The sequence below is a fragment of the Scatophagus argus genome, chromosome 15 (assembly GCF_020382885.2).
Source record: "Scatophagus argus isolate fScaArg1 chromosome 15, fScaArg1.pri, whole genome shotgun sequence".
In the NCBI taxonomy this organism is placed as follows: domain Eukaryota; kingdom Metazoa; phylum Chordata; class Actinopteri; family Scatophagidae; genus Scatophagus; species Scatophagus argus.
Window position 1 is genome coordinate 19,468,291 of NC_058507.1, and position 26,603 is coordinate 19,494,893.

Genomic DNA, 26,603 nt, shown 5'->3' on the forward strand with positions numbered 1-26,603 from the left:
TGGGTTTGTGACTGCAGGTGACCCCTTTCACATTACTCATATTCCATCCATTGTTAAACATTGACTGGTGCAGCTTTAAAGTGTCTCAAAATGAAATCACTAATATCTGATATTAGTATGTATTTCGGATAAAACCAATTCAATCATTTGTTGCCCAATTTTTGAAATGTAATTCAAGTTTTCTATTTTTTTAATTTTATGACTGTATCAGTTCTAGCATATAAACACTATTTTTCATACTGAAATCATGACTCAGTTGAGCATGTTGCCTGGTTGGAATCACAAACCAGTAAAAGAGAACAGCCATAAAATAAAGATGGTTAAACTCAATTGAAATGGACTAATTAGCTTAATGACTTATTTTAAGTGAATGAGAAGTGAGTTACATGACACGCATAGGCTTAACGACATCGTTGTCTTGTATGTAGTACAGTACAGGTACATGACTCAGAAGAAAATGAGCATAAAGAAACCTCTGTGACTGTAATTACTGCATGAACTATTTATTGATTTTACACGCAGAGTCGTGTGCTTTAGCATAGCTCAGTGACAAGAAATCATTTTGCCCTGTTTCAACGCCTTTCTAGCCGACAAACTACATGTAAAATGGGTGACCTACATGTAAAGAGATGAAACTAAATGAGGTGTTTGTAAACTCATATGTCCTGTCTGATTTCATTGTGCTTATTAAAACTCCACTCAGCCTGCAGATATGGTTTAAATTAGGTCTTCATTTCCACACACAATAAATGTCTGTTCATAGCTTCATGGGATCTGGAGGCGGTATTCTCCTTGCCTTCTAAACTAGAAACCATTTGGGGAAACGATTCACTTCAGACCAAGAAGAAGAAGAAGATCCTTTTGTAAGTTTTATCCTTAAATCTTTTTCAGCAGTTACTTACAGTCAGATTAGAGTAGATGGTATTCTGTAGCTTGTTGTATACTTGGAATAAACTGTGGAATATAATTGGACCAACTCAAGTACACTGTGTACTGTATGTATCTCAAAGCTCTTCTCCAGGTTCCTGATGGGAGGGTTTCTTACCTCTGTACTGCTAAACATCTGTCCTGCACCCTGAGCCAGGAACACCTCAGGCCAGGAAATTATTCCTACAGTCATCACCCCAAGTGTTTAGCTCACACAGACTACAGGCCTGGTATTATGATTATGCCATAATTAGTGTATAATCAGCTGAATTGCTGTGTTTTGTTTACCTTAGGGGCGGCACGGTGGTGCAGTGGTTAGCACTGTCGCCTCATAGCAAGAGGGCTCCAGGTTCGAATCCCAGTTTGGGCCCTTCTATGTGTGGGTCTGCATGAGTTTTCTCCGGGTACTCCGGCTTCCTCCCACAATACCAAAAACATGCACATTAGGTTAATTGGCTACTCTACACTGCCCTTTAGGTGTGAGTGTGAGAGTGTGTGATTGTCAGTCCTTGTGTGTTGGCCCTGCGATTGACTGGCGACCAGTCCAGGGTGAACCCCGCCTCTCGCCCGTAGTCAGCTGGGATAGGCTCCAGCTCCCTGTGACCCTGACGGATAAGCGGTATAGAAAATGGATGGCTACTAGCTTTTTATATCTACAGAGGGATTAGTTTGTTGGATTGATAATTGCTGTCTATAGCCTTTGTGCATGTTTTTTTCTTTTTTGTTTTGAAAACTGACATTTTGTTTCAAAGCACAAGTAAACTCATCTGCTTTTTAACAGAAAAAGCAATTCACCTTACCTCCGGGGACCCTGCTCCCCTTCATGCTGAACTGAGGTTGGGGGGCTGCAGTCGGACCTTGTTGGCTGCCTCTCTGTTGGACTTGTTCTACCTCGTCTTTCTGGCTGATTTGAAATGACTGTCGTTGACTTAACTTTTGTTATAAGACAAGACAAGACAAGACAACATCGTAACATTAAAAATATCCTACTTGTGGATTGATGCAACATGTCAAAAGGGACTGAATCTTAGAACATAATCTGAGACAGTGGTTCAACATGTTCTGGGTCACGTCTTTGATCACATCAAGTCTGAAGTGCTGAGCCCCACGGGGAAGTTGTCAGTACATCACAACCTGATGGTGTATCTGTGACTGGATTGAGCTGAACAGAAGCAAAAGCTGTGACAATTTCATCAATCATGATTTACAGTCACTGCAAATTTGACCAGAGATTTTTGCACTTGATTTTTTTCAAGTAGATTCTTATTTATCTCTGTAGTATTTTCATACAAAGAGAACTGATTTTTCCAGTTGGATAAGAGCTGAAATGTTGGATTGAAAGGTCATTGAAATCACATTGAATTCAAGGTCTTCCTTCTCTCTTCATATTACTAATTTTGATTAGAAATTATCGTAGAAGCAGAAATGTACATCAAACATGCGTGTTATGTGACAAAGAATCAAATACATCCCTCCATCCCTGAGAGTCAAATGAGCTCAAGTGTCCTCTTGTGGTCTGTGTTCAATTTTCACACGCAGTTCTGTTTATGTCAGTAAACCAGCAAGTGGTGCCAGCTGATATAACACATCCCCATGACTTTTTCCTTCCTGTCGAGACCAAGGTGTTGGGTTCACCTTGAAATTAATTACATTAAAGCTTCCAGACAGAAAAAACAACAATATTTTTATGCTGCATTATCAGCATTCAGTTGTTTTTTAGGATTTCTGTATTTGATTTTAAATGAGTCATATCAGTACAGTGGGTTATTTTCACAGCTCTCTGGCCAGTTCTGGAAATATGCCTTATGAAGCACTCTCCAGGTGGAGTCGGGTGGGGTGCAGCCTGTCTCTCAGTAAAGTGTGGTGCCCTCTGGTGGTGTAAAGCCACAGTTCTGTGTTTACATCCAGCCTGAAAACTGAAAATGGAATTTGACCAAAATTAAAATACTCTCTCAGCATAGTAATCTCCCAAGACATCTGCCTCATCTACTGTCAAAAATTTGAAAATGTTTATGTAGTCATTTCAATTATATAAGCTATTTAAACATATTATGTGCTTTAAACTTGAGGCATGTACTTAAACTGAATGGCAGTTCCCATTGTATTTCAAAACAGACTTGCATGTATTGCTCAGTTAAATACAGTTTGAAGAGTTGAAAACCTTGTAGTGTGGTAAGAAAGCAGGGAAAGCTGATGTAAAAGACAGAGGGAAAAAAGGAAGAAAAATGGAAGAAAAAATGGAAGAAGACAAGGTCATATCTAGATGTTGTATTAATGGAGTTTGTTGAATGTCTTTCAGAAAACTGTCTCGGTACTCTGAAAATGGTGTCACTGCGCTGAAACTCAATTCTAATGAATCTTTAATGTAACATGGTTGAGTTAGACATTTTAGATGAACTTTTAACAAGCTATCACATTGCTTGTAAAATGGAAGAGACAGTTTCCCTTGTCAGGCATGTTAATAAATATGCATTCATCTTAAACGGCTTCTTATAATTCCAATAGGGAAATACAGAGGTAGTTTATTTTACCATATTATGTACCAAGCAGTGGCCTTTCCCTCTTGGCATTACTTGTGGCAAGTAGATACACACACTAATGTCTTCATATGGACATACACTATATGGACAAAAGTATTTGCTCACACCTCTTTATTATTCAGTTCAGGTGTGGTATGGGGTTGATTTTCAGGTATTGGGCTAAGCCCCTTCCTTCCACCCATCATTCCAGTTTCTATATGTATATTTATCTGTGCAGGGTCGCTGAGGGCTGGAGCCTATCCCAGCTGACATTGGGTGAGAGGCGGGGTAAACCGTGGACTTGTCACCAGTAAATCGCAGGGCTGACAGACAATCAATGAAGGGTAGTCAGTTAACCTAATGTGCATGTTTTTGGGAGCAAGCTCCATAAAGACATGGCCGGATGAGTCTGGTGTGGAAGAACCCAACGGGCCACACAAAGCCCTGACCTCATCCCCACTGACCCCACCTTTGGGACGAACATGAACAGAGACTGTGAGCCGAGCCCCCATCCAACACCAGTGCTCAACCCTATGAACACTCCACTTATTGAATAGGCAAAAAGAAAATAAAAAAAGAACACAGAAACACCCCAACACCCTGACCTTGTCACCAAGGTCCCCATTGGTGTAATTCTCAGGTTTCACAATTCTTTTGTCTGTATAGTGTACTTACACTTACTTTTACCTGTGTGTATAAGTTTCTCCTTTTGCAGATTAATGATAAAAAGGTTTTCAAAGACTTTTGAAACCTAACTACAGTGGGCATAAATTTGAAAACTAAAGACATACTGAAAGAAAGTAATGATTGAATTGAATGAGTGATACGTAATTTGATAACATTTAGTCAAGTGCAAAAGTGTATTATGTTGTAAATTTTAATATCACAATATTATGATTTAGGATGACTGGAGAATCATTTTCAATTAAATGAATCTTTATCAAGATGATACTCACAAAGCATTGAAAATTAACGAAGAGAAAGCTGTTGGATTAAATGAATAAATAATAATAAAAATTGAAATTAAAATTAAATAATTCAAAGAACAGTGAACTGATGAAACAATAAAAAGGGATGCATTCAATAAATGAATAAAAACAGTGAAGAATAATAATTACATAAAGTATTATATGACTAATATATTCTGTATATATTAATCAAGGCAACAAATATTAAATAATTAACAGAAGAATGAACGAAATGAAATCCCACAAAAGATGGAAATGAGGATACATTAAAAACAACGGTCTTTACATAAATAGCTAAAATCTTTGAGACGTGTGAGACATGTGAACTGCATGTGATTTTAGGATGAGCAGGAGAGCTGTTCAGTACTGAGCTTCCATGATGTTGAAAGAGAAAAAAGAAAAAAAGAATGTTTAAATCTGTAGTATTACACATTTTGAGTTTTAGTCCCTACACTGTAGGCCATATATATTACAAACACACACCTACATTTAGGTAGCTGGATAGATAGATAGATAGATAGATAGATAGATAGATATATAATATATTATATAAGATATTATATAATAATATAATAGAGAAAAGGAATAAAATACACTAAAGGACACTTGCAATAACAGTAACAGTATATAAAATTTTTCGGAGTAGAAAAGATGACAGGTAGATTTAGTCCAGGTGTGTTGTCGTGGCTCTGACAGAGGTAGATGAGTTGTAAAGTCTGTCCATGATTGCCAGCACTTTAGCCAGCATCCTCTCCTCCACCACCTCCTCCAGGGTGACAAGTTTACAGTCAACAACAGACTCTGCCTCCCTGCTCAGTTTGTTCAGTCTGTTGGCGTCCTTTGCCTTGATGCCCGCACCCCAGGACACCGCAGCAGAGAAGATGGTGCTCGCCACAACAGACTGATAAAACATCTGCAGCGTCTTGTTGCAGGCATGAAAGGACCTGAGCCTCCTCAGGAAGTAAAGCCGGCTCAGGCCCTTCTTGTAGACGGGCTCTGTATTGGTGGACCAGTCCAGTTTATTGTAGGGTGTTACACCCAGGTACTTGCATGAGTCCACTAAATCCACATCCGTCCCCCTGATGCAGACGGGAGAGGGCAGGGGCTTGTTCCTCCTGAAGTCCACCACCATCCGACTCCAGTACAATTAAAGCAGTGTTATATACACACATTAACAATCCTATTCTCATATTTTGACAGAGGTTGGCGCTTTACGGCCGTGATCACAAGACGAGGTGGCCGAGTGGTTAAGGCGATGGACTGCTAATCCATTGTGCTCTGCACGCGTGGGTTCGAATCCCATCCTCGTCGGCTGGTTTCTATTTTCATGCCACCTGTGACGCTAAAGAACGTATATGGAGCAAAGAAAACAAAATGAAAAACGCCTCTACTCCACGTAAAAGTATATCCGTATAATGAAAACTAGTTTTCAAGGTACACGAATATAGCAAGCTACTGTAAATCAACTCCACCCGTGTCACGATGTCCGACGCAATCGCATATTCAAAGTTACCGGGAGCAAATAATAGTTTAAAATAAAACTATCAAACGTTTCTTATATCCTTTCTGTCTTCCAATACATGTGTGCATACTGAATATAGATACTGTAAAAATCAAAACCAACATGAATATTGTTGCTTTCTATTGACACTTGCGTGAGAAATACTTATGTAGATATAAATACATGATAAGTACTGCAATAAAGAGGCGATAACAGTGTTGTTGGTTGAATCATTACTGGATTACGGATGATTTGTAACCCCTCACTGTGAACACTGGAGAGCAGTATTCGCTCATGACTGTCACTACACACGCCACTGCCTTCAAATCCACCATGATCTCTAGACAATGAACACAATATAATAAATTGGAATAAGTAAGACAAAAACTTCCGGTGCCAACCTTCAGAATAAAACTGCTTTGATGGCTGTGTGTGTTTCCAGTATGTCTACCCAAACCTCAAGTGTAGCCTATGTTATAAATACAGCTATCATAAACATTTGGTTTTTAATTGTGCAGCCTGGTTGCAGACTTCGCCGCCCCCACTCCTAATCTGGCCACGTGAAAACAGCTTGCGTCATTGTATACAGGAAGTGTGACTGCAGTCACTTGACGCCTCATGCAAATGCAATCCAAACATTCTTGAGTTTCTCCAAGAACTGCGCTGTGAAAGCGTCCGTCGGTCAGATCCAGCATGGGTGTAGAAGCCTGGTACATGGACTGCTCTGATGAAGACCAGAGAGAACCGCACCGACTGGACCCGAATCAGCCCGTTTCCCTGGACGAGTTGAAACAGCTTGGGGTCTTTCACTGGAAGGTAACGTTACTGCCGTTAGCTGCTCTCCACATTACAGCTAATTTTAATCAGATTAAACACGTTAAACTGTGATTTGAGCTCTTTTTTTTTTATCTTCGCAGATTCTGTTAGCATTGTTAGATTTGACCCTCAGCAGCTTTAAACGTTCCAAAAAATATGTCATGAGCTCTTGAGCTTAACGTTATGAAAGTTACGGATAATAAATAGTGGCCAAAGATTAGTGCCTGTCCCAATAAACACACAAATGAAATTTTAATACAAATTTTATTTCAAGTTCTGACAGTCAGTTTCATACCGCTGGCTAACTTATCCCTGGTTTGTCCCCCACCATATGCATTATCGTTACATAAAACAGGTGCTAACTGCTAGCATGAGATTTGCTTTTTCCGTGTAACTAATAATGAAATGAGCAGATTGCTTTTAGTAACAGTTATTTGCCACGGATGAGTTTGTTTGCTGATCAGTCCTGTTGTCCTGTTGTTGCAGCTGAATGCTGATATCTATGAATCAGACCCAGAGCTGGAGCAGATCCGTAAAGACCAAGGCTACTCCTACATGGACATTATCACTGTTCGCAGGGACACCTTACCTAACTATGAGGAACAGGTAATCTACGCCATTCACTGCAAAAGCTCTACACTTTAAGTTATGGTATAAAATTGTCTCTTTGTCAGAGAGGACTTAGATTAGAGTTTATGACCTGTAGAAAATTAGTTATATTATTAAGGCCAGCGTGGTTGTTGTGCTCAGCAGGTTATCTGTGGTGGGGCATGGTGGGAAGGGCAATATAAACTGATTTCTTTATTTATTTGGGCAGGCAAAGTGTGCTTTATCAAGCTGTGGTTTGTGCATGTAGGCCAGAGGCCAGACTTAATGCCAGAGTAGGCCTCCTTTGTTTAAAGTCCGTTGATGAGACACAACAATGATTTCCACTCTGCGGTGAAGACAATGGCACCATTAGGACAGCCACTACCTGCTCTGTGTGTAATCCAGACATTTTTGTCTTTTTGTGTCCATCAGCTAAAGAAGTTCTTTCAGGAGCACCTGCACTTGGATGACGAGATCCGCTACATCCTGGATGGCCGGGCCTACTTTGACATCAGGGACAAGGAGGACCGATGGATCCGTATCGCCATGAGCAAGGGGGACCTGATCACCCTGCCGGCCGGCATCTACCATCGCTTTACCCTGGACGAGACCGTATGTAGCATACATTAAAGGAATTGTCTTTGATGTGAAGCCACATTCCTTGACAAAAACGTGGAAGTAGTTAACTACTTTTTGTCTGTCTTGAGGATTGTACATGTTCTGTTGTGTTAGCAAAGCACATCAGTACACTTGTTTAGATGCAATTTGAATGCCTGAGGACAGACGTGTTTTAGAAAAGAAGAACATTTGAATAATACAGTACTAGAGCAAATACTGAGAGGATAAGCCAACAGATGTTTCCATAGAGCAGAGAAAAAACAAAAATGTGCAGCTGTGTATTGTAAAATAATATTTTCATTTGAACATATGAAATATAATTACCATTTACATATTAACAGACAGCACAGATTACGCGCTTTGTGCAGTACAGTTACAATATTACTGTAGCCTGACTGCTGTCAGCATTGTCAGTGCTGTCACAGCTGGCTTGTTAATCTTTGTTTGCTCTTAGTCCTGCTGTTCAGGCAGTTGGTCGAAAAGTGCCTGAATTCTTCTCACTCACACTACTTTAGAGCAGCTAATTCATTAGCTTCTAGCTAGCAAGACGAATTGATTTTTGTAAGGAAGGCTGTTTTTATTATTGTGCAGGACCAAATGACTCTGTTCACACCTGGCATTAACATGCATCTTAGGTCATCCCATCACAAGCAGACAGGATTCGAGGATTCGAGGAGCTTTATTGTCATTTCACACATGTAGAAACATGAGGTGGAACGAAATTAGTTTCCCTTGTCCCAGTATAAGCCCAAAAAAACCTACAATACCAATGCCATAAATATAAAAACAACATTATATAAATATACAAAACAACCAGAATAAAAAATATAACCAGTGAACAGGGACCAGATGGCAACAGTATTTACAGCAGATTGCAGATTGAGGAATAGTGCAAATGGGACAATAGTGCAAATGAGATGCGTAGTTCAGTGCAAATTGGCTGCATTGTGCAATGTTCATGGGAGTTGTCAGGGAAGGGAGAGGGAGGGAGGGTGGTGTGTGTGTGTGTGTGTGTGGGGGGGGGGCGGGCGGCGATGTTAGCAGTAGCAGGTTCTACAGAGGTCCTCCAGAGTTCAACAGTCTCAGCAAGACAGCAAGTGGTGTTAGACTGCGTCACCACTTGTGATCGGCTCTCCCTTCCCCCGCCCTACATGCAAATAAGTATGTACATAAACTCTGTTTGCAAAGACCAAAAGTATTGTTGTGTTTTACTGGCAGGAGACAATAATGCACTTAATGTGCTTATTCTGTCAGAAATCAAAAGAAGTTTCTTTTGTACCGACTACTCAGTCCAAATGGAAATTGGTCAGTACGTTTCATTGTGCCCCAACCACCAGAAAGCATTTTGCCTGTTGTTGTGGCTTTTTGTTGTTTTACACTTCAGTTTAATGCTGCGTGATGCAGTGAATGAGAACACAGATGTGCTTCAGCAGTGGGCGTGAGTTAATTAGGCAGTCCTTCAGCGTGGCCCGTATTTGCATAAACACTGCTAAAACAATGTGGTCTGAGTGATCGGCTCTCCGTGCATCTTGGGTGCATTCACACCTGTACAGCTGTTCACTAGTGATCTGATCACACAAGACACATGTTAAAGCCAGATGTAAACAGGAGCAAAAGCTGAATTCCCGAGTTGACTTTCATGTATCCAGCCACATTCGGATTGATCTGAACTCTGTTTCTATAGAACTACACCAAAGCCATGAGGCTGTTTGTGGGGGAGCCGGTGTGGAAAGCTTACAACCGTCCCGCTGATGACTTTGACATCCGCAAGAAGTACATGGCTTCTCTGCAGGGGTCCTGAGAGAGAGCTGCAGCACACAACACTAACAACAACGTGTGTTCCATAGGAACACTATTCTAGAATAAGGTTTTCTAATGTGATTAATTTACACTGACAATGTTTAGAAACATACTGCAGTTTATTGAAGATCTTCTGTAGTAGAGCAGTCATATTAAGCACCCAGTGCTTTTTAGTGCTGAATGAACTGACATAGTCTACATGTAGACAGTCATAGAGGTGGAATCTCAGAAACTACTCATCAAAGGTCCGAGCCTTTCCTTTTTTATCCTTTTCATGCTTTCCTGCTTTTTACTATGTTGTATTTCAGAGGAAATACTGTACTTTTCACTTCACTACATTTGATACCTGTTGGTACATTGAAAATACATGATCATGTCATAACCTCCCCAACAGCATATAAAGTAGCTAAGATTAGCTTCATGAGTTAATGCATCAGAATGGAATAAGAATGCAGTTTTTATTTACTCAAAAGGCTGAATGCAGGACTTTGACTTGTATCGGAGCTCATGTACTTCAGGTGTGACTACGTCCTTCACTGCAGAACAGTCTATAGTGCCTTATTCTCCTATTCTATCCCTCAACAGCAAATTCTCAAAATGAATAATGCAGCCTAGAAGTCATATTTTCTCATTTCCTGTTCAAATCTCTCTGAATCAGAGGTGAGTGGTGTCGCTTGAGCGCTGCTGTGCTAATCGGGTAGAGCATCTCTGATAGATGAATGGACGGTTTTGATCTATGGAAAATAAATCTACTGCTGTTTTCAATGTATTTTGTTTGTTCTCATCTTTCCATTAAACCAGACAAGTTGATTTAAAAGAACAGCTTTATTGGGATAAAGCAAACATTTTTAATATACATAAATATGATTAACACAGCAGGAATACTGTGATAATTAAAGATCCACCAGGACAAATCAGTAAAAGATTTAATTATTTTTTGATACAATCATTTAAACAGAAAAAAAAAATCAGCTTCTCTGATATGTACAATTTTGGGTTCCCAATATTTAACATTTTTTGTCTAGAGGACAGACTGTGATGCAATCTGACGGGCTTTTTCTTTTTTTTTTTATTTTCACTGCATGAGTTAATAAACTCGGCAGTTGAAACCGAGGGGTGTTCGACTGTTAATCCAGTATTACAGGTGTCTGCTGAGGAACAAGCTTCGGACCTCTGTGGTAGTTTATTAGTCTTTAAACACACTGAAGCTCAGGATAATGCCCGTGCAAAGTCTCACACGATGAGTCTGCAACTCCCTTAAAACCAAACCTGCAGAGCAAAGTACACTGAAGGTCTCTCTTCCAATGACGCTGTGCTTCATTCGATATTTCACGTGCGACTAGAATTTCTTTCATAAAAAATAAAGAATTTAGAGGAATAGTTCGACCTTCTGGGAAATACTTTCATTTGTTTTCTTAACGGAGATTTAGATGAGAAAGTACCACAAATATCTGCACACTAATTATGATGCTAGAGCCAGTAGCTGGTTAGCTTAACACAAAGACTGGGAGCAGAGGGAAACAGCTTGACTGTAGGAATATTAAAGGGTTATGCGTTGGACTGTTTCCTATTGGGACCGTAATGTGAAAGGTGGGGGTCACGTGACAGATGGGGACAGCAAACGGTGTCAGTAGGTTAATTATTGGTAGCTGGTGCTTGTACAGTAAGAATTTATTTGGCGCAGAAGTGCATAATATACCTGTCCCTGAAAAAAAAAAAAACTACAGCCAAGAGAAAATGCTGGTTAAACTTTTTAACCTGGTGCACTTACTGTTGTCTTTACTTTTGACAAATTAGTTACTTATTGCTGTGTCTCAAATGTAATGAATACAAAATGTTCAAGTGAAAAAATGACTATGAGAGAAGCAAACTGTATACTGGTAACAAGCTATCATCCCAACAAAATGTCCTTCATGAATAATCATGCAGACATAGCTTCCAGCTGATCATATATTCAAAAACACGACTGTATTACCGCAGAATTCTTTCATGTTTACGTCTCATTTAGTGAAAGTAGGTCGATGTAGTAGAGAGACAACAGACAAAAAAAACTAATTTTCAATGTATCTCTTGTTTACTGAAATGTATCAATTGTAACATAAAAAAAATAATAAAACAATATCACAAACCCACAGCCAGCTTGCTCTATAAGACAATAACACACAGCTGGCCGTACACATGCTAGCAAATGAGCTTGTTAATGGTAATGTTGTCATGCAGGCACAGTGGTTCCTTGAAAGTAAATGATATTTATATATATTTTAAACTTTGGACAGAGCCAGGTTAGCTGTTTCCCTATTCCCAGTCTTCATATGCTAAGCTAACTTCCTTTTAGTATACAGCGTTGACTGTATAGACGCAAGAGTCGCATCGACCTCCTCTCCAAACTCCTAACAAGTGAGCACATAAGTGAATTTCCAAAAACATGAAACTATTCCTTAAACCTGTGAAATAAAATTAACTCTTGCATACACGAGCAATTTTTGTAGGGGTATTGTTGTAGGGCCATTTCCTTTTTACAGTGTCAATCCAACATAATGTGTGAGATGTTTCTGTACGTAGATCTGTGAATCATTACGGAGTCACCCTTCAGGATACGTAGAGAATTGCAAACCTGGGCTTCCCACATTTAGTTTGTAAGAATAAAACCAGTTCTGAAAGATCTTGTATCACCTTGCTCTCGAGAAACCAACCCGAGTACTAGAAGTTCACTTCTCTGTCACCAAACTCTCATAGGAACAAGAGCTTTCTACCCCTCTACAGAGTCCTCTCTTGGGGTTTTACTTCCTGTCACACTGGAAGAGAATGCAATAGAGTTCATTCTCTCGCCTCTTAAACCAGTTTGAGGCACTGCGTGTTGAAGCTGTCCCCCTCCCGGCAGGCCACGGCCTCCAGCAGAGCCTGCTTCTTCTGGTTGCTGCGAGACGACTCCAGCTCATACATAGTGGTCAGGTTGAAGAGGACGCTCTCGTGGAGGTAGAGTGCAGGATCCTGCTGCACCAGGCCCTCCAGCTGGCCCAGGGACTCCTTCAGACGACCCAGATACAGCAGGCACACCGCCGCATTGTTGTTGGCCTGGGAGCATACGGTGAGAGGCAGTGAGTGAGGACGAAAGAATATGAAAGTTTATTACCAACTGAATCATAATATGTGGCTGCTGCTGATACTGATATCAATTTTATTATCTCACTTTCTAAGAAAGCAGACAGGCTTGTTATTGAGAACGTTTTATAATGTAGTTGATGTGGTAGCACTTACAACAGGGTTTTTCGGGTCAATTTTCAAGACTTCAACGAATGATGCGTGTGCTTCAGCATAGTTGTTCTGACTGAGGTAGACAAAAGCTCTGGAAAATACAAACACAAGCAGCATTTTTCTGATTATTATTATTAGTGATACTGGTGGTTTCTGTCGGTGTCTAATTGCTTATAAATCACCTTCTAAATTAAAAATAAATACATACATTTAAAATAATTCTTCATAACAGTACTACTACACGGTATAATAGTATTTGGATTTTATGCAAAGTAACTAGAAACTAAAGTTAGAAGAAAAATTAGAAATACCCAAGAAAAGTACCTCAAAGTATAGTACTTAAGATAAATGTACTTAGTTATCGTACATTCCATCGCTGGTTATTCTTAACTTTGATTCTGAGGTTTTTTTTATTTTTACACCAGTTGAACATGTCTTTTGCAAACCACAGGCATTAATCCGATGCTGTGACCACTCCTCTGGTTCCAGGTGTTCCACCGGATTTTGGAGCCTGAAACCTTTGCTCCCAGTCAGACATAATAGCATTATGAGATCCAACATCGATGATGAGATTCCTGTTCATCCCAAAGGTGTTGGATGGGATTGAGGTCAGGACTCTGTGCACATCAGTCACATTCTGTTAACACCAAGCTGGGAAAATCTTAACTTTATGGAGCTGTCTTTATGCACAAGGGCGCAGTCATGCTGAAACAGACAGAAGTTGGAAGCACACCGCAATGCTGCTGCAGTAAGTGTTCCCAACTGTGAAAAACAGTCACAGAGTACACAGTGTGGCTGATAATCTCCACATACGGATATAAAATCCACTCTCAAATAAAGTGCGTGTTTCTGTAAATATTTTGTGGGTCAAGTTTTATTTGTAAATCTCTTTAAGCTGAGCAGCAGAAAGACTGATCTGACTGTTGTGATGATGTCATCTGGAGACATATTGTGGAGCTGCTCTGCAGACAGGAGGCAGGAGGTGAGGCTGGGAAGAATCACATCCAGGACCCAGACAATGAACACCAGCTCTCCACAGGGATGTGTGTCCCCTCTCACTGCTCTTCTCCCTCGACATTAACGACTGGTTGAACTGCCAGTGTCATAACAACATGGAGATGAGTATAGAACTCATAACTGTGGAGATGACAGCGGGCCTCAACACCATACACAACAGCAGTGTCTGCTAAAACTTCAGGTTTCTGGGATCCACTGCCTCCCAGCTCCTAAAGTGGGTGCCTAATATTGAGACAGTCATCAAAGTGGACTCAGGAAACTTGCAGGAAGTTCCACCTGCCTCAGGAGCTGCTGATCCAATTTTACACTGCAGTCATCCAGTCCTGTTCTCTGTACATCTGTCAGTGTCTGGTTTGCATGAGCCACCAAACAGGAGAGGAACAGACTACGACAGACAGTCAGGACTGTCTGCATCTCCAGAATCAGTTATGCATATGTTCACATCCAGGCATATGTTTACATTACACCCTATCTTTAACATGTACTGTGCGCATCACTGTCAATATAAATCGTACAGGCTGCATACAGACATGTACACATGAATATACTGTGCATAATCATCAATTTTCATTTAATTTATTTGTCTTTGTTTTGTTTGTCTCACAGCGTCCCAAATTTTACGAAAATTAGGCTTGTATTTTCATCTTTGTTTCGTTTTTGTCTGTTCTGTCTTCAGGACCTTCGTTTTGTATACATACTTTGCAGTATGTATTTTAAGATTATTTTCCTTTAATTGAAGTAACTTGAAAACACAATAATGGCAATATGTCTACTGGATTATAGTTATCTGACACCTATTTCTTCACCTTTATTTATCTATCAGCTGTCTGGCACACAACCTAGCAATGCTAAACAAACTGGTAGTCCACCACGGCTCTTGTTGTTTCGGGCTCGTTACACCAGGCAACAACATGCATGGGCAAACTGAGGCGATAATGTCATAGTTTTCCCAAAAACTCAGTTTAACACGTTCACACAGATACACAGAAACGGGGATTTTGAGAAACTTTGCACCAGTTGACACATGACCACTGAGACTTTGACTTCACTCACCTTTCAGTCTATCACAATCACTGCAGCTGTACACCAAAAAGCATTTCACTCCCAGATAAGTCTGACCCAATCTCTCATAACCCTAATCTATAGATCCATGCGTTTTAGATGACGGCCCACAGATCTTACGTCATGGACTTTCATCATCTGTGCCGGTCAGGAAAAATACAACAGAACTCTCCACACTGACAAGATTTCTGCATTTATGTCTTGATAGGAGGCTGTGGCCCAGCTTAAAGTGAATTAGATTTTGCTTTGCACTTCAGGGATGCAGAGCACAAGACGATTTCCCAGGTTTCTTGCAGGCCATTTTGGTTTTAGAAGACAGGATTAAGCAGTTTTTTTTTATTCGTTCACATTCATTCTGTTATCTTCCTTCATTAGTAGTTAAAAAAAAAACCAAACGAAAACGATATTTATTTATACATACGATATTTATCCCCTGCCTTTGTGAACTGAGCAGTGAGTGAGACAGGATGAGCGTTGCCTCATACCCTTCATCTCCTCAGGCCAGAGCTACACAGGTGTGACCTCCTGTGCTAAATCACACGCCAGGAGGAAGCACAAAACCTGCAAAAAGCCCTGAAGGAAGTTCCGCTTCCATGGAGCGAAAATGATCCTGAGCAGCATTAAGTACACACACGCTGTATGGAGGTGCTAAATGCACGACACACATGTACCTGTTCATCAGCACGCATGTGGTGTGACTGGGCTGGCTCCCTTTCATCTGGCAGGCTTTCTGCACATCCTGGAAGTACCTCTCTGCCGTCTTAATGTCTCCGATCTGGCCAAGAACAAAGCAGCAGCAAAACATTAACCACTGGTCTCTGTGTGTGTATATTGTAAAACGGGGCAAGCACACATAAATTAGATTTCATGATCCCCCAGGGAAAACTGACTCATTGCATCAGTACAGAATACACAGAGGAACGCTAGAAGAGAGAATAATAATGACAAAACAAATAGACCTCTGATGATGGTACAACATGATAGAGCTGTGGAGGTGAAGGAGCATTCGGGCATTTTAAGAAGTAAGTCGAAAATGAATGAGTGACAAGCAGTTGGAGCACTTCCACATTCTGCGTATGTTTGTGTATGAATCACGGCTGGATTACAGGAGGGGCCTGCAGCACACAAGCTCAGGGTTGTCAACGATCGCACCAGCTAGTCTACTTGGAGGTCAAAAGTTGGGATGTCTCAAGCACTACTTTTGACTGAGCTAAGTGACCTTGCTCAGACAGGAGAGACAAAGCAAAGCCGGAAGATATTTATTCAGAACAAGCTGTTTCCCCATGCTTCCATTGTTTATGTTAAGCTAGGCTAATCAACGCGAATGTGGGAGCAATACTGATGCTTTTATCTTATTCTTAGAAAAAAAAAAGAATATACGGACTTTCAAAAATGTAGACATATTCCCTTAAAAAGGTCCAGTATGTAGGATTCACAGGCAGAAATACAACATTCATAATGTTTGCTCAAATAACGGTGCTTTTTTCTGTTACCTTTCATATCTACAGAGAGAGCAGGTCCTCTCCCACAGAGTCTGCCATGTTGCACCGCCATGTTTCCACAATAGCCCAGTTTCATTTTTTAAATGATATTGAGAAATTTTAAAATGCAATTTCACAGAATTACACTACTCCAATTAAAATATGAATAAACAATTTAGAAGAAATTAATTTGAACTCCAGCAACCTTATGCAGACGAAGCTCAAACATTCCGCCTGGTCTGCATGGACTTAAACTGAGTACGTATTGCTGCAGAGGCGATTGTCTTTAGGTTTTGCATCTTTGCCTCTTACAAACAGCTTCTCACTGCTGTCTGGATTTTGCTCTGAAGGCTGAACTAGCACTCTGCTGCCATAGCGGAGACTGGGAACCTGCTCCACTTCAGCCAGAGCGTTGAAGTCAGTGAACATTTCTCCAAGGGAAGTGTTCAGAAGTCAGCAAGAATCTGTGAATGCAGGATTTCCTGTTCCTGAAAGCACTCGCTTCACTGGAGGAAAATCCCGCAGCTCGTGCTCCTTCTGCACCAGGTGGGCGGCTGCACCATTCTGTGACCGCTACTGGTCACAGACACACTCTGAGACCTCAAGTTCAATGCGTTGAATATGATGCCGAGGTTAGCGTTGATGCCCACACTCTGCAAGGGGAATCTTTTAATTTAATATAAATTTAGTTACCTTTGTGTGTACTCTGTGAGCAAAATGGAACAGCTCTGCATGTCTGCCTTTGTGAGCGTGATGCCACAGAACATAAACATCAGCCCTCACTGAATTTAGTCTATGCCTGTTCTTATCTGTCCAAATAACAAATGGACTTAAGATTTTTCTCTCATTGTTAAAAAATATTCATTGGTGGAAAATATTCAGTTAATGCAACCCCTGCACAGGTCCTTTAATATTCAATATCTGTCCACATTGAGTCCGAAATTATATGATGACAGAGATTTTACCATATTGTTTCAACTAGAGCTTCTATTCCTTAACATCTCTGGTAGTCAATGAGTGAGACTGTTTTATGGTGCGTGTACCTGCAAGAAGATGCGTCCAATGCCACTGAGCAGCTGCACTCTCTGCTGGGGCTCATACTGGATGATGGAGTGATAGGTCTCCACAGCCAGAACATAATCCTGAGACAGAGAGAGAGGGGGACAGCGTGAGGGAGAGGGAGAGAGGGACAGAGAGGGAGGGAGACAGAGGGACAGAGTGAGGGAGAGGGAGAGAGGGACAGAGAGGGAGGCAGAGAGAGGGACAGAGTGAGGGAGAGGGAGAGAGGGACAGAGAGGGAGGGAGGGAGGGAGGGAGATAGAGGAGGAGAGAGAGGGGGAGAGAGAGGGAGAGAGAAGGAAAGAGGGAGGCAAGGAGAAAGGGAGAGAGGGAGGAAGGGAGGGACGGAGAGAGGAGAGAAGAGAGAGAGAGGGAGGGAGGGAGGGAAAGACGGGGGGAGAGAGAGAGAGAGGGAAAGAGACAAAAAGAGAGATAGAGGGAGAGAGGGAGAGAGAAAAAGTGAATAATGAGGAAAAGAGACAAACATACCAGTGAAGTGAAGAATGGAAGGAAGTTAAGACAGAAGTTAGAAGCAAGTAAGGTAAAATGAGGTAAACAACAGGCGGTGGAGACAGGTGAAGGGTGAGCAGCAAGGTAAAGAAGAGCGAGAGAGTTGAGGCAGAGACAGAGAGAGAGACAGAGAAACAGAGACAGAGAGAGAGACAGAGAAACAGAGAGACAGAGAGAGAGACAGAGAAACAGAGAGACAGAGAGGGAGGGCATTAATCAAACATATGGAGTATTAGCAGGGCGATGTGACCCTCCTCCCACCTCCACGCTGCACTGCTACACATCGCTCACATGGTGACTGGACTGCTGAGCAGGGCGACAGAGGGAGGTCAGCGAGGTGTGTGTGTGTGTGTGTGCAGGGAGAGAGTGCAGGCTTGGACAAAGTACACAAAGTTTGCACATGTACCTGTTTATTAGAGTACTGTTTAGTTTTTGTTTTTGTTTTTTTTTTAATGACTGCGCTGGTTCAGTTCTTAGGGTGTCCAAAACTCCTGAAGCTAGTCTTAAGATCTGTGAATAGCATATTAAGCAATACTGTGAAGTGATCTTTTACTGTGTATCAAAGTCAAATGATCAAAGTTCTTCCTCTGTGCCAACTGAACTCCACTGCTGTCCAACAGCGATTAAAAACACAACAATGAGCCATAACATTTGACTGGGTGACATATTCTGTCATTACCACGAACACACGGTGGTTTGATTCAGTCCTACACACACTGCCCCGCTGTCCCAGATACTCAAAGCAGCACCAAATGCGGATTAATCTGCTGCTAGAAATAGTCCCTTAAAACAACACTATTTCCTCCTGTTTGAGAAACATTTGCTAAAATCTCCAGTGACCAGTTGTTTTACAAATGACGCTACTACAGACAGGATAGGAGAGTCAGAAAGTTGAGATGAACTAACACATGGTTGGTTTCTGTCTGTTAATGGGGTTTATTGACAAAGAAATGCATGCCCTAGTTTTTCGCTCCCTTTTCAGAATTTGTTTCCATTAAAACACAGCGTAAGCACAAAAAACTTGCGTGACTTGTGTTCCATCACAATGAACATGTGCACCTTCTTGTTATTTTAATAGTACCACGTTAACACTGTTTAATAGATTGCAATATGAAATGTGTGCACAGCAGTGCCTCACATAGACTGCAACAACTAAAGCAAATTTAGTTAGTTACTTAAAAGGTGGAAGTTTGGTGTATTTAAACTGAAATGAAGCCAAAGAAATTGTGAAATACTGAATTCACAGCAGTAGATGGCACTGTGGCTCTCTATAGAGTCTGATCCAAACCTACACATCCACTGCCGTTCCAACCCTCAACCCCCACCCGCCTTCTCTCATTCGCTCGCTCTCTATCGTTCTCTCTCTCACTGACCAAGAATCCAATTAGTGGTCAGTCTGGGGGGATTTCACTGTGAATCCTCCACCAGCCTGGCATCAGATCTCTGAGTCACACATGCACACGCACACACACACACACACACACACGTGAAGAAACACATCCAGGCAGACTCAGACACGCATACAGGGACATATTCACTCAAACTTCAGCTGACATACCTTCATCAGCAGCAGACAGTTGGCCATGGAGTACATGACCCGGCTGAGGCGAGACCTCCAAAGCTTAAGAGAAGCTAAAAACAGGGAGAGAAGAAGACAAGACAGAAGGTTTATTTCTTAAAGGGTTAGTTCCTATTATCATTCCACCTGCTTTTTTTTTTGCATGTCCCTGCAACATCACCCTTCTTCACCCCCCCAACACACACACACACACACACACACACACACACACACACGCACCAGGTTTTATTTTAAGGCGATAACATGGTGGGAAAGACACTGCGGCACACTCCGCTTTCCTCTTTTCCCTCAGACAGTGCGCCCTGTGGAAGAGCTTGTGTGCAGGCCTATTAGTATTCAACGCTGCACATGTGTGTCTATGTATGTGTGTGCGTGTGTGTGTGTTGGGGAGAAGAGCTAATCACTCAGTAGGGGTCTGATGTGTGAAGGCAAGGCCCTGCGTTATTGACTTGACTGTCGACTGTCTGCGTGGGCAGAGAGAGGAGAGGCAGAGGGCACAGCTATTACACTGCTTTTAAAAAAGAGGAGAAACTAGCAGAGCTGACACACACTCTCACATACATTCGTACATGCGTCACTCTGACAAATTTCCCAATTACAAGCAAGTGTCTTGGTATTTTTAAGTCAACTTCACCAAGTGGCTTATTATTATTCACCCTGAATTAGCTGATTAAATGGCTTCTGGTCACTTAAAAAAATGAAAATAAAAAATAAAAAAAAACAACAAAAGAACCTGACACGCATGCTTTGGAAAGGTTGCTATACCAGTGGTTGCAGTGCTTGCAAACGCAGAACTCAGAAAATGATGTATTGCTGGGTTGAAAAAGTCTGGGAGAAGATCAAAAATTAACATCAGGTTGTGTGGAGGTGTGGCCACCTAAAAGTGGTGAATTTCAGATGACAGTGCCTGCCCATTTCCCCAGCACACTTGTGCAGATGTGAGTGGATTGGATAGGATTGATCTGTATTGATCTGCTTGGCGAGAAGGGCTAGAGAGACCATTTGATATTCCATGCGAGTACCGAAGCAGTGAGGTGCTAAATACTTTTAGAGCGCCGCATTGGTGTGTATGTGTATGTGTATGTGTGTGTGTGTATGTGTATGTGTGGCTGAGGTATGCTGCAGTCCTGCACCAGGTGTGCCTCTGCCTCAGTGGCTGTGTGTGTGTGTGTGTGTATTACCCACCGGGGCCCATGACCTCACTCTCCTCCCACAGTGTGATGCAGTCTGGGAATGGGGCCAGCTCTGTAGCCAAATGTCTGTGTGCATGAGCATGTGTGTTTGAGTGCGTGCTTACCTTGCCTGTTCTCCTGTGTTAGGGTGATCATGCTGCCATCCTCAGCCATGCCTTTCTCCAAGTTCTCCAGAATCTGTTGGGGGAGGCTTTCAAACTTCAGAGGGGGGGATGCTTCACAGCTAGTGCTGAAGGCTTTTTATGTGTGTGTATTAGATTCTGAATATTCACTCTAAAATCCATCCAAACTTGGCTGTTTACACAGGTGGGCTTTAGGATTTGTCTGGCTAATGTGCTTTTCTGTGGGTGTGTAGATTTATTGTGAAAATACTACAGAGTATGCATATCTTTATGTGCATCCAGAGGCTGTGATCGTGTGTGTGTGTGTGTGTGTGAGTACTAACAGCGAGGCAGACAGTTTTGAGATTGTGCAGGCGGTCCAGAGCCTCCTGGGGCTTGGTCAGGTACTGGGGAAGCTCAGCATGCAGCAGCCGCATGGAGAATGGCACCATGGAGCCTGGACAGGAGGGAGAGGCGGGGAGGGGAGGGAGGACAAACAGAAAACAGGAGACAGAGGGAGAAAGGGGAAATAAAGGGAAGGGGAAAATAAGAAACAGGGTGGGATGAGGACATACCAGGAGAGAGAGAAAAAAGAGAGGGAAGGCGGAGAGAGACGGAAAGACACAGAGTGCGAGATGAGAATATAAACCCATCCACCCACACACAGACTGCACACAGCCCTGAAGGCAGGAACCTACAGATGGCACTGAGCTACGTATGGCTGCTTATTAAACCCTCTCATCTCTCTCTCTCTGTGTGCCGCACAGCTCCATCACTCATCTCTCTGCCTCATCCCTCTGTCTCTCTCTGCCTCTGCATCATTCAAACCATCTCTCTCTCTCTCACACACACACACACACCAACACCTTTCTGCCTCATCCCTCTGTCTCTCTTTGCCTCTGCATCATTCAAACCGTCTCTCTCTCTCTCTCTCTCTCTCACACACACACACACACACACACACACACACACACACACACACAGTGGCAAGCACATCCCTGAGGAAGAGCCTATATTCAGGTGAGTCCCCAGGCTTTGATCAGAGTCTCTTTGATATTGTCATCATATCTGAAGCTCAGCTAGCTGGTCCATCTTTGACTGTTGCTTCTGCCAGTCTATGTATCTCTATTTCAATCTCTCTCGTCTATCTGCTTGTACTTCCTATCTAACCCATCTACAGTACAGAATAAACACTCGCTTTCCTCTTTACCCCAGTGTTTCTATCACTGCCTTGTTACATTGTTTTCTTCATGCTGACCGGACAGCACTCCCTCTTGGCTTGATTTTTTATTCTGTCCCTCTTGGGTGTTAAGACATAGAGAAGACAACACTGTATAAACTTCAAAAAACAAAATTTTAAAGGTACCCTATGGAGTTTTTGACAGGAAATGGAGTTGCACAGTGATGTTTTGAAGAGTGGAGGGCTATTGTTGTTGCTTTCTCGACTGCACATCTCTAGTGGTAGTAAATGAAAAAGGACGCACATGTGTGCAAAAGAGCACACGGGTGTCCGCATGTTCACATGTTCCTTCAAACAGTTTCAGGGTCCCATTAGACCAGCATTTAGGACATCACTGTTTTACAGAAAAATAAATTAAAATTAGCCCCAACTAAGAAAATAAAATAACTCCATATTTACCAGCTGCAATGTTAAAGTAAGAAAAAACAAAGTCAAATAAAAGGGATTTTCCAACAAAATTATCATATCTGAGAGTGTAGTGAAGGTACTGAGACCAAATTTAGCTGGTAAATACAATTTACAGAAAATGTAACTGATGAATAAAATGCGAATGATTTTATCATTCCGGTGACAAACACTGAATTTAAACAGATCTGTCTCATCTTATAATACAGCACACACAGCACATTTAAAGGCTTTGTGCAATGCTATACACACTCAGGACTTGGACTTGCACTACCTGCCTGCTTCAGCATTAATACAGACATTCCTATTTCCTAGTCTAGTCTGCTAGTCCACCTTTGGGTTGGGAAGCTGGGACAGCAAGCATTTAATGACGATTTCACTTCATTCAACATGTGAAAAGAGTGCTGCATCTCCCTCTGAAAGTAAGTAAAGTATAAAGCTTAAAAATGGACATGAATGTATGCTACTGGTCAGACACGTGGCATTCAGTTCTTAAAATTTCTGAATCCAAATTGGACTCAACTTTTCATTTGGCAAACAAAGTAATAACTAGCAAAAACCGATTCCTTCTCTAGTGCTCAGTCAATCCTAAATCGTCTGAGAGTGATACAGCCGTCTCTTAAGGAGTGCAAAGAGTGTGATCATGGGTAATAGACAGTCGATGCGAGCGTTGAGCAGCAGGAAGTATTCGACTCGTGATGCCAAGCTACACAACTCATGCCAGTTTGTCTGCGAGCACCTAGCAGGGCACCGAATGATTCAATTGAACAATGGTAAGTCAATCGGTGTTCTTTTTTGAAGGCTGTGCGGTGTAGTTTCAAATGTGCCTATTTGCTTTTTGCCGGAGTTGGTGTGTGTGTGTGTGTATATATATATATATATATATATATATATAAATATATATGTATGTGTGTGTGTGTGTGTGTGTGTGTGTGCATGTGTGCGTGCAGCTGTGTCTCTGCTACTGCCTTCACTGTGGTAGCCCGAGGGGCGAAGCAGATCCAAAGTAATGGGAATACATTAGAGAGCAATTCATGCAGTGTAAAAAGAGGAAAAACAAAACCAAAGAACTGCTGGAAACAAGTAGAGTTGTTGGAGCTCCTCGACGATACAGTCTAATATCAAGCTCCTGGCAGAAACTTTCCTTTGAATATTTAATAGGACAGTGGTGGTATGCTTATGTATCCTAAAAAATGTGGGTAAAATGCAAAATCCTTTTGGAGAGCAGGCAAATAATGCATTCAAAAGTCAGATAAGAGTTTCAGAGCAGCTTTTCAACACTATCATAAATACTACTATTCAAGCTTCAGAGAGACTTCATAGTGCAGCCTTTGGACATTTGAAATATGAAAAGAGATATGAAATGATGCATGATTTTTACGATGCAAGAGTTTCTACATGAACCTCTCTGTAACCAATGCCTCAAGACGTCAATAAAAATGACCCCAAGAGACAGAGGATGGTATATTTGAATGCAGGCTGAGTGTGTGTGTATCTATACCTCTTCTTCCAGGGTAAACAGTGGGGTAGTACTCATAGTAGAGGTCTGGTTGATCCAGGTTGACAAAGGGCTCAAACTCCAGCTCAGCATTTTGGAAGAGGTTCAGTTTGGTCAGGAGGGCCAGCCGCACAAACCAGAGCTGGAACACACACACATACACACATGCATACAGACCTCCTGCTGTTTGTTAAATGTATAAAACATTACTCAAAACCAATGATATAATACTCAATAATGCAATAAAATGTCTATAATAATTGGCATTAATTTTCTCATATAAACACATAATATAATACATACAGTTTTGATGAGGATGAGTTAAATTTCATTAGTTAAGAATTCTGACCAAAAACTGAGTGTAACATTATATAATTTGCTGATAAATTGCTGCATTTATTTGGTTCTGTGTTCCAAAGTAATTTACAGTCCGTCTCTCATTCACCCATTCATCCGTGCGCATACACACACACACACACACACACACACATACACACACCAACTGAGAGCTACCATGCAAGGTGCTGACCTGACCATTGGGATTAATTTGGGCTTCAGTGCATCTGGAGAGGAGGAGCTGGAGATCGACCTGCTAACCCTGTGACCACTCTAAACTGCTAAACTGCAACCACCGTACTATTGTATACTGCATAGCTGAATAAAATTAACTGTCAAATGGAAAAAAAAAACCATGTTAACAGTATACATCACTATGTATATGCTGTGTAGAGCTTCATCACATCTGGAGGTCTCAGGCTGTTCCAGGACCAGTTTGTGTTCATTTTCATGAGGTGTTGAGAGCACACAGCCCATATGCACTTGGATAGCTGCCCAATCATATGCAGCTGTATCCTGATGCGAGACAACAACACAGAAGTATCGAGAAGTTCCCGACCAGCATGGAAGCACCCAAAGAAACTCTTCTCTGGACCTCTGTTTTTATTTTGAAACACCACAACCTGCTTCCTTACTGAGGTGATGACAACAAAGAGCCTCAAGAAAATGTTGACTGATGATATACTATAAAGCAAATATCCTGCACTTGAGTGTCTCAAATGAGCAAAATGAGTTGTGTTTGGAAGGAGGACATTTTAACCCTTAACATCATCCTCTTACAGAAATTTTACACCTACACTTGTGTTTGTGTGTTCTTTTGCAGACAAGCCACAATGACTAAAAAGTATGACAGCCTAATCCATCTATACATACATGTGTGTGAACGTTCAGTGCAACGCTAAAGTCCTGTGGTCAGGACTGCTCAACAGTCCTCATCTTGATAAGATGCATATTGTTTTTAAATGATCTGATACTGTTGTTGATCTTGAAACGGTTGGGGCTAACCAGTCAAGTAAAAATGGAAACAAAAAAAAACCCCAAAAACTATAAACATCTTTAAAATGACTGCGCATTCAGTTTACCTAGACTTCAAAATTGTTCCAGGATATTAAGGAAAATAAAGAAAACAGTAATATCTAGCACTAGGCAACAACATGGTCTATTAATTTGAAGTCTCATGCACAGAGTCTACCACAGGGGTGGCCTGCTTAATGAGTTTATGCAGCCATCCATCTTGGATAGAGTCCCATAAAGAGAGGCATAAGAATGTGCAACTAGCAACACTGACAAAACATACAAAAAGGGAAGCATTACAAAACAAACAACAAAAAAATATCTGTCTTAGTGGTCCTGTGCTGATGTGATTGAAAAAAAAAGAAATTGAAAATCAACAGAGTATCACTTAAAAATAATTATATCATTGGTTTGGAAACCAAAAAAAATGAACAAAGAGTGTGATGACCTTTCAAGAACTATTTGTTAGTGCTATCATTACATTAATTTGGCTTCTTCAACAGCCACAAACATGCGGAGAGAGAGAGGGAGAGGGAGAGAGAGAGAGTGAGCGGGAGAAGGAGAGAGAGAGAGAGAGAGAGAGAGAGAGAGAGAGAGAGAGAGAGACTGACAAAGGGACGGATGAAGACAAAGCCACTGGCGTCTCACCTGCAGAGATTCGGTGGTGTGTGAGCTTGGCTGGCCGGCCTTTCCATATCCCTGACCATGAGCTGTCAGCAGCCGGCCTGTCAGATCCACCGCGGCCCGCCAGTTCTTACTGCTCTGCAGGGGACAAAAGAAAACACACTGAAATACACACCATGACTGACTGATGGAGACAGCAGACACATCATTGACGCCACATTGATAAGTGTCTGAAATCTCAATTTACTGCTCACTATAGAGCACACGACTGAGTGGATTCATCATTAACTGCTGTCACTGAGGTGCCAGCTCAACTTCTGAGGCACCGTCAATGAGGAACCGTCAATGTGCTAAGGACAACACCTGCTGATGGAGAATAATAAGACGTAAGAAGCTCTGGAACAACGTTGTGCAAAAGTCGGCAGTGCTAACCACTGTACCATCATGCCACCTCACAGCAAGAGGGTTCCAGGTTCGAATCCCGGTCTGGGC

The 26,603-nt window shown here is 41.7% G+C and overlaps 2 protein-coding genes and 1 non-coding gene across 7 annotated transcripts in view; 2 read left to right on the top strand and 1 right to left on the bottom strand.

Moving 5' to 3' along the window:
* Positions 1-5,643: 5,643 nt before the first annotated feature.
* Positions 5,644-5,725, top strand: trnas-gcu. The gene has a single exon. It is a non-coding gene; the product is annotated as a tRNA-Ser (tRNA).
* A 767-nt stretch (positions 5,726-6,492) lies between these two features.
* adi1 (acireductone dioxygenase 1) lies at positions 6,493-10,506 on the top strand. Its single transcript, XM_046413969.1, has 4 exons — positions 6,493-6,731; positions 7,218-7,337; positions 7,752-7,931; positions 9,622-10,506. Exons 1-4 carry the CDS (start codon positions 6,609-6,611, stop codon positions 9,736-9,738), a joined length of 540 nt encoding a protein of 179 aa, XP_046269925.1. The 5' UTR covers positions 6,493-6,608; the 3' UTR covers positions 9,739-10,506.
* A 37-nt stretch (positions 10,507-10,543) lies between these two features.
* Positions 10,544-26,603, bottom strand: part of trappc12 (trafficking protein particle complex subunit 12) — a 34,465-nt gene continuing 18,405 nt past the window's right edge. For all 5 annotated transcript variants that reach the window (XM_046413963.1, XM_046413962.1, XM_046413966.1 and 2 more), the window contains 9 exons: positions 26,136-26,249; positions 24,141-24,279; positions 21,339-21,451; positions 20,998-21,070; positions 19,680-19,753; positions 17,596-17,694; positions 15,743-15,846; positions 12,996-13,083; positions 10,544-12,812 (listed from right to left, as the gene is read on the bottom strand). In XM_046413963.1, the coding sequence (XP_046269919.1) occupies positions 12,570-12,812; positions 12,996-13,083; positions 15,743-15,846; positions 17,596-17,694; positions 19,680-19,753; positions 20,998-21,070; positions 21,339-21,451; positions 24,141-24,279; positions 26,136-26,249 (1,047 nt within the window). In that variant the 3' untranslated portion in view covers positions 10,544-12,569. The remainder of the gene's footprint in view (positions 12,813-12,995; positions 13,084-15,742; positions 15,847-17,595; positions 17,695-19,679; positions 19,754-20,997; positions 21,071-21,338; positions 21,452-24,140; positions 24,280-26,135; positions 26,250-26,603) is intronic.

Coding starts and splice junctions, on each gene's coding strand:
- adi1 (XM_046413969.1), top strand. CDS start 6,609: ATGGGTGTAGAAGCCTGGTACATGGACTGCTCTGATGAAGACCAGAGA. Junction 6,732..7,217: donor TTGGGGTCTTTCACTGGAAG/GTAACGTTACTG, acceptor CTGTTGTTGCAG/CTGAATGCTGATATCTATGA. Junction 7,338..7,751: donor TACCTAACTATGAGGAACAG/GTAATCTACGCC, acceptor TGTGTCCATCAG/CTAAAGAAGTTCTTTCAGGA.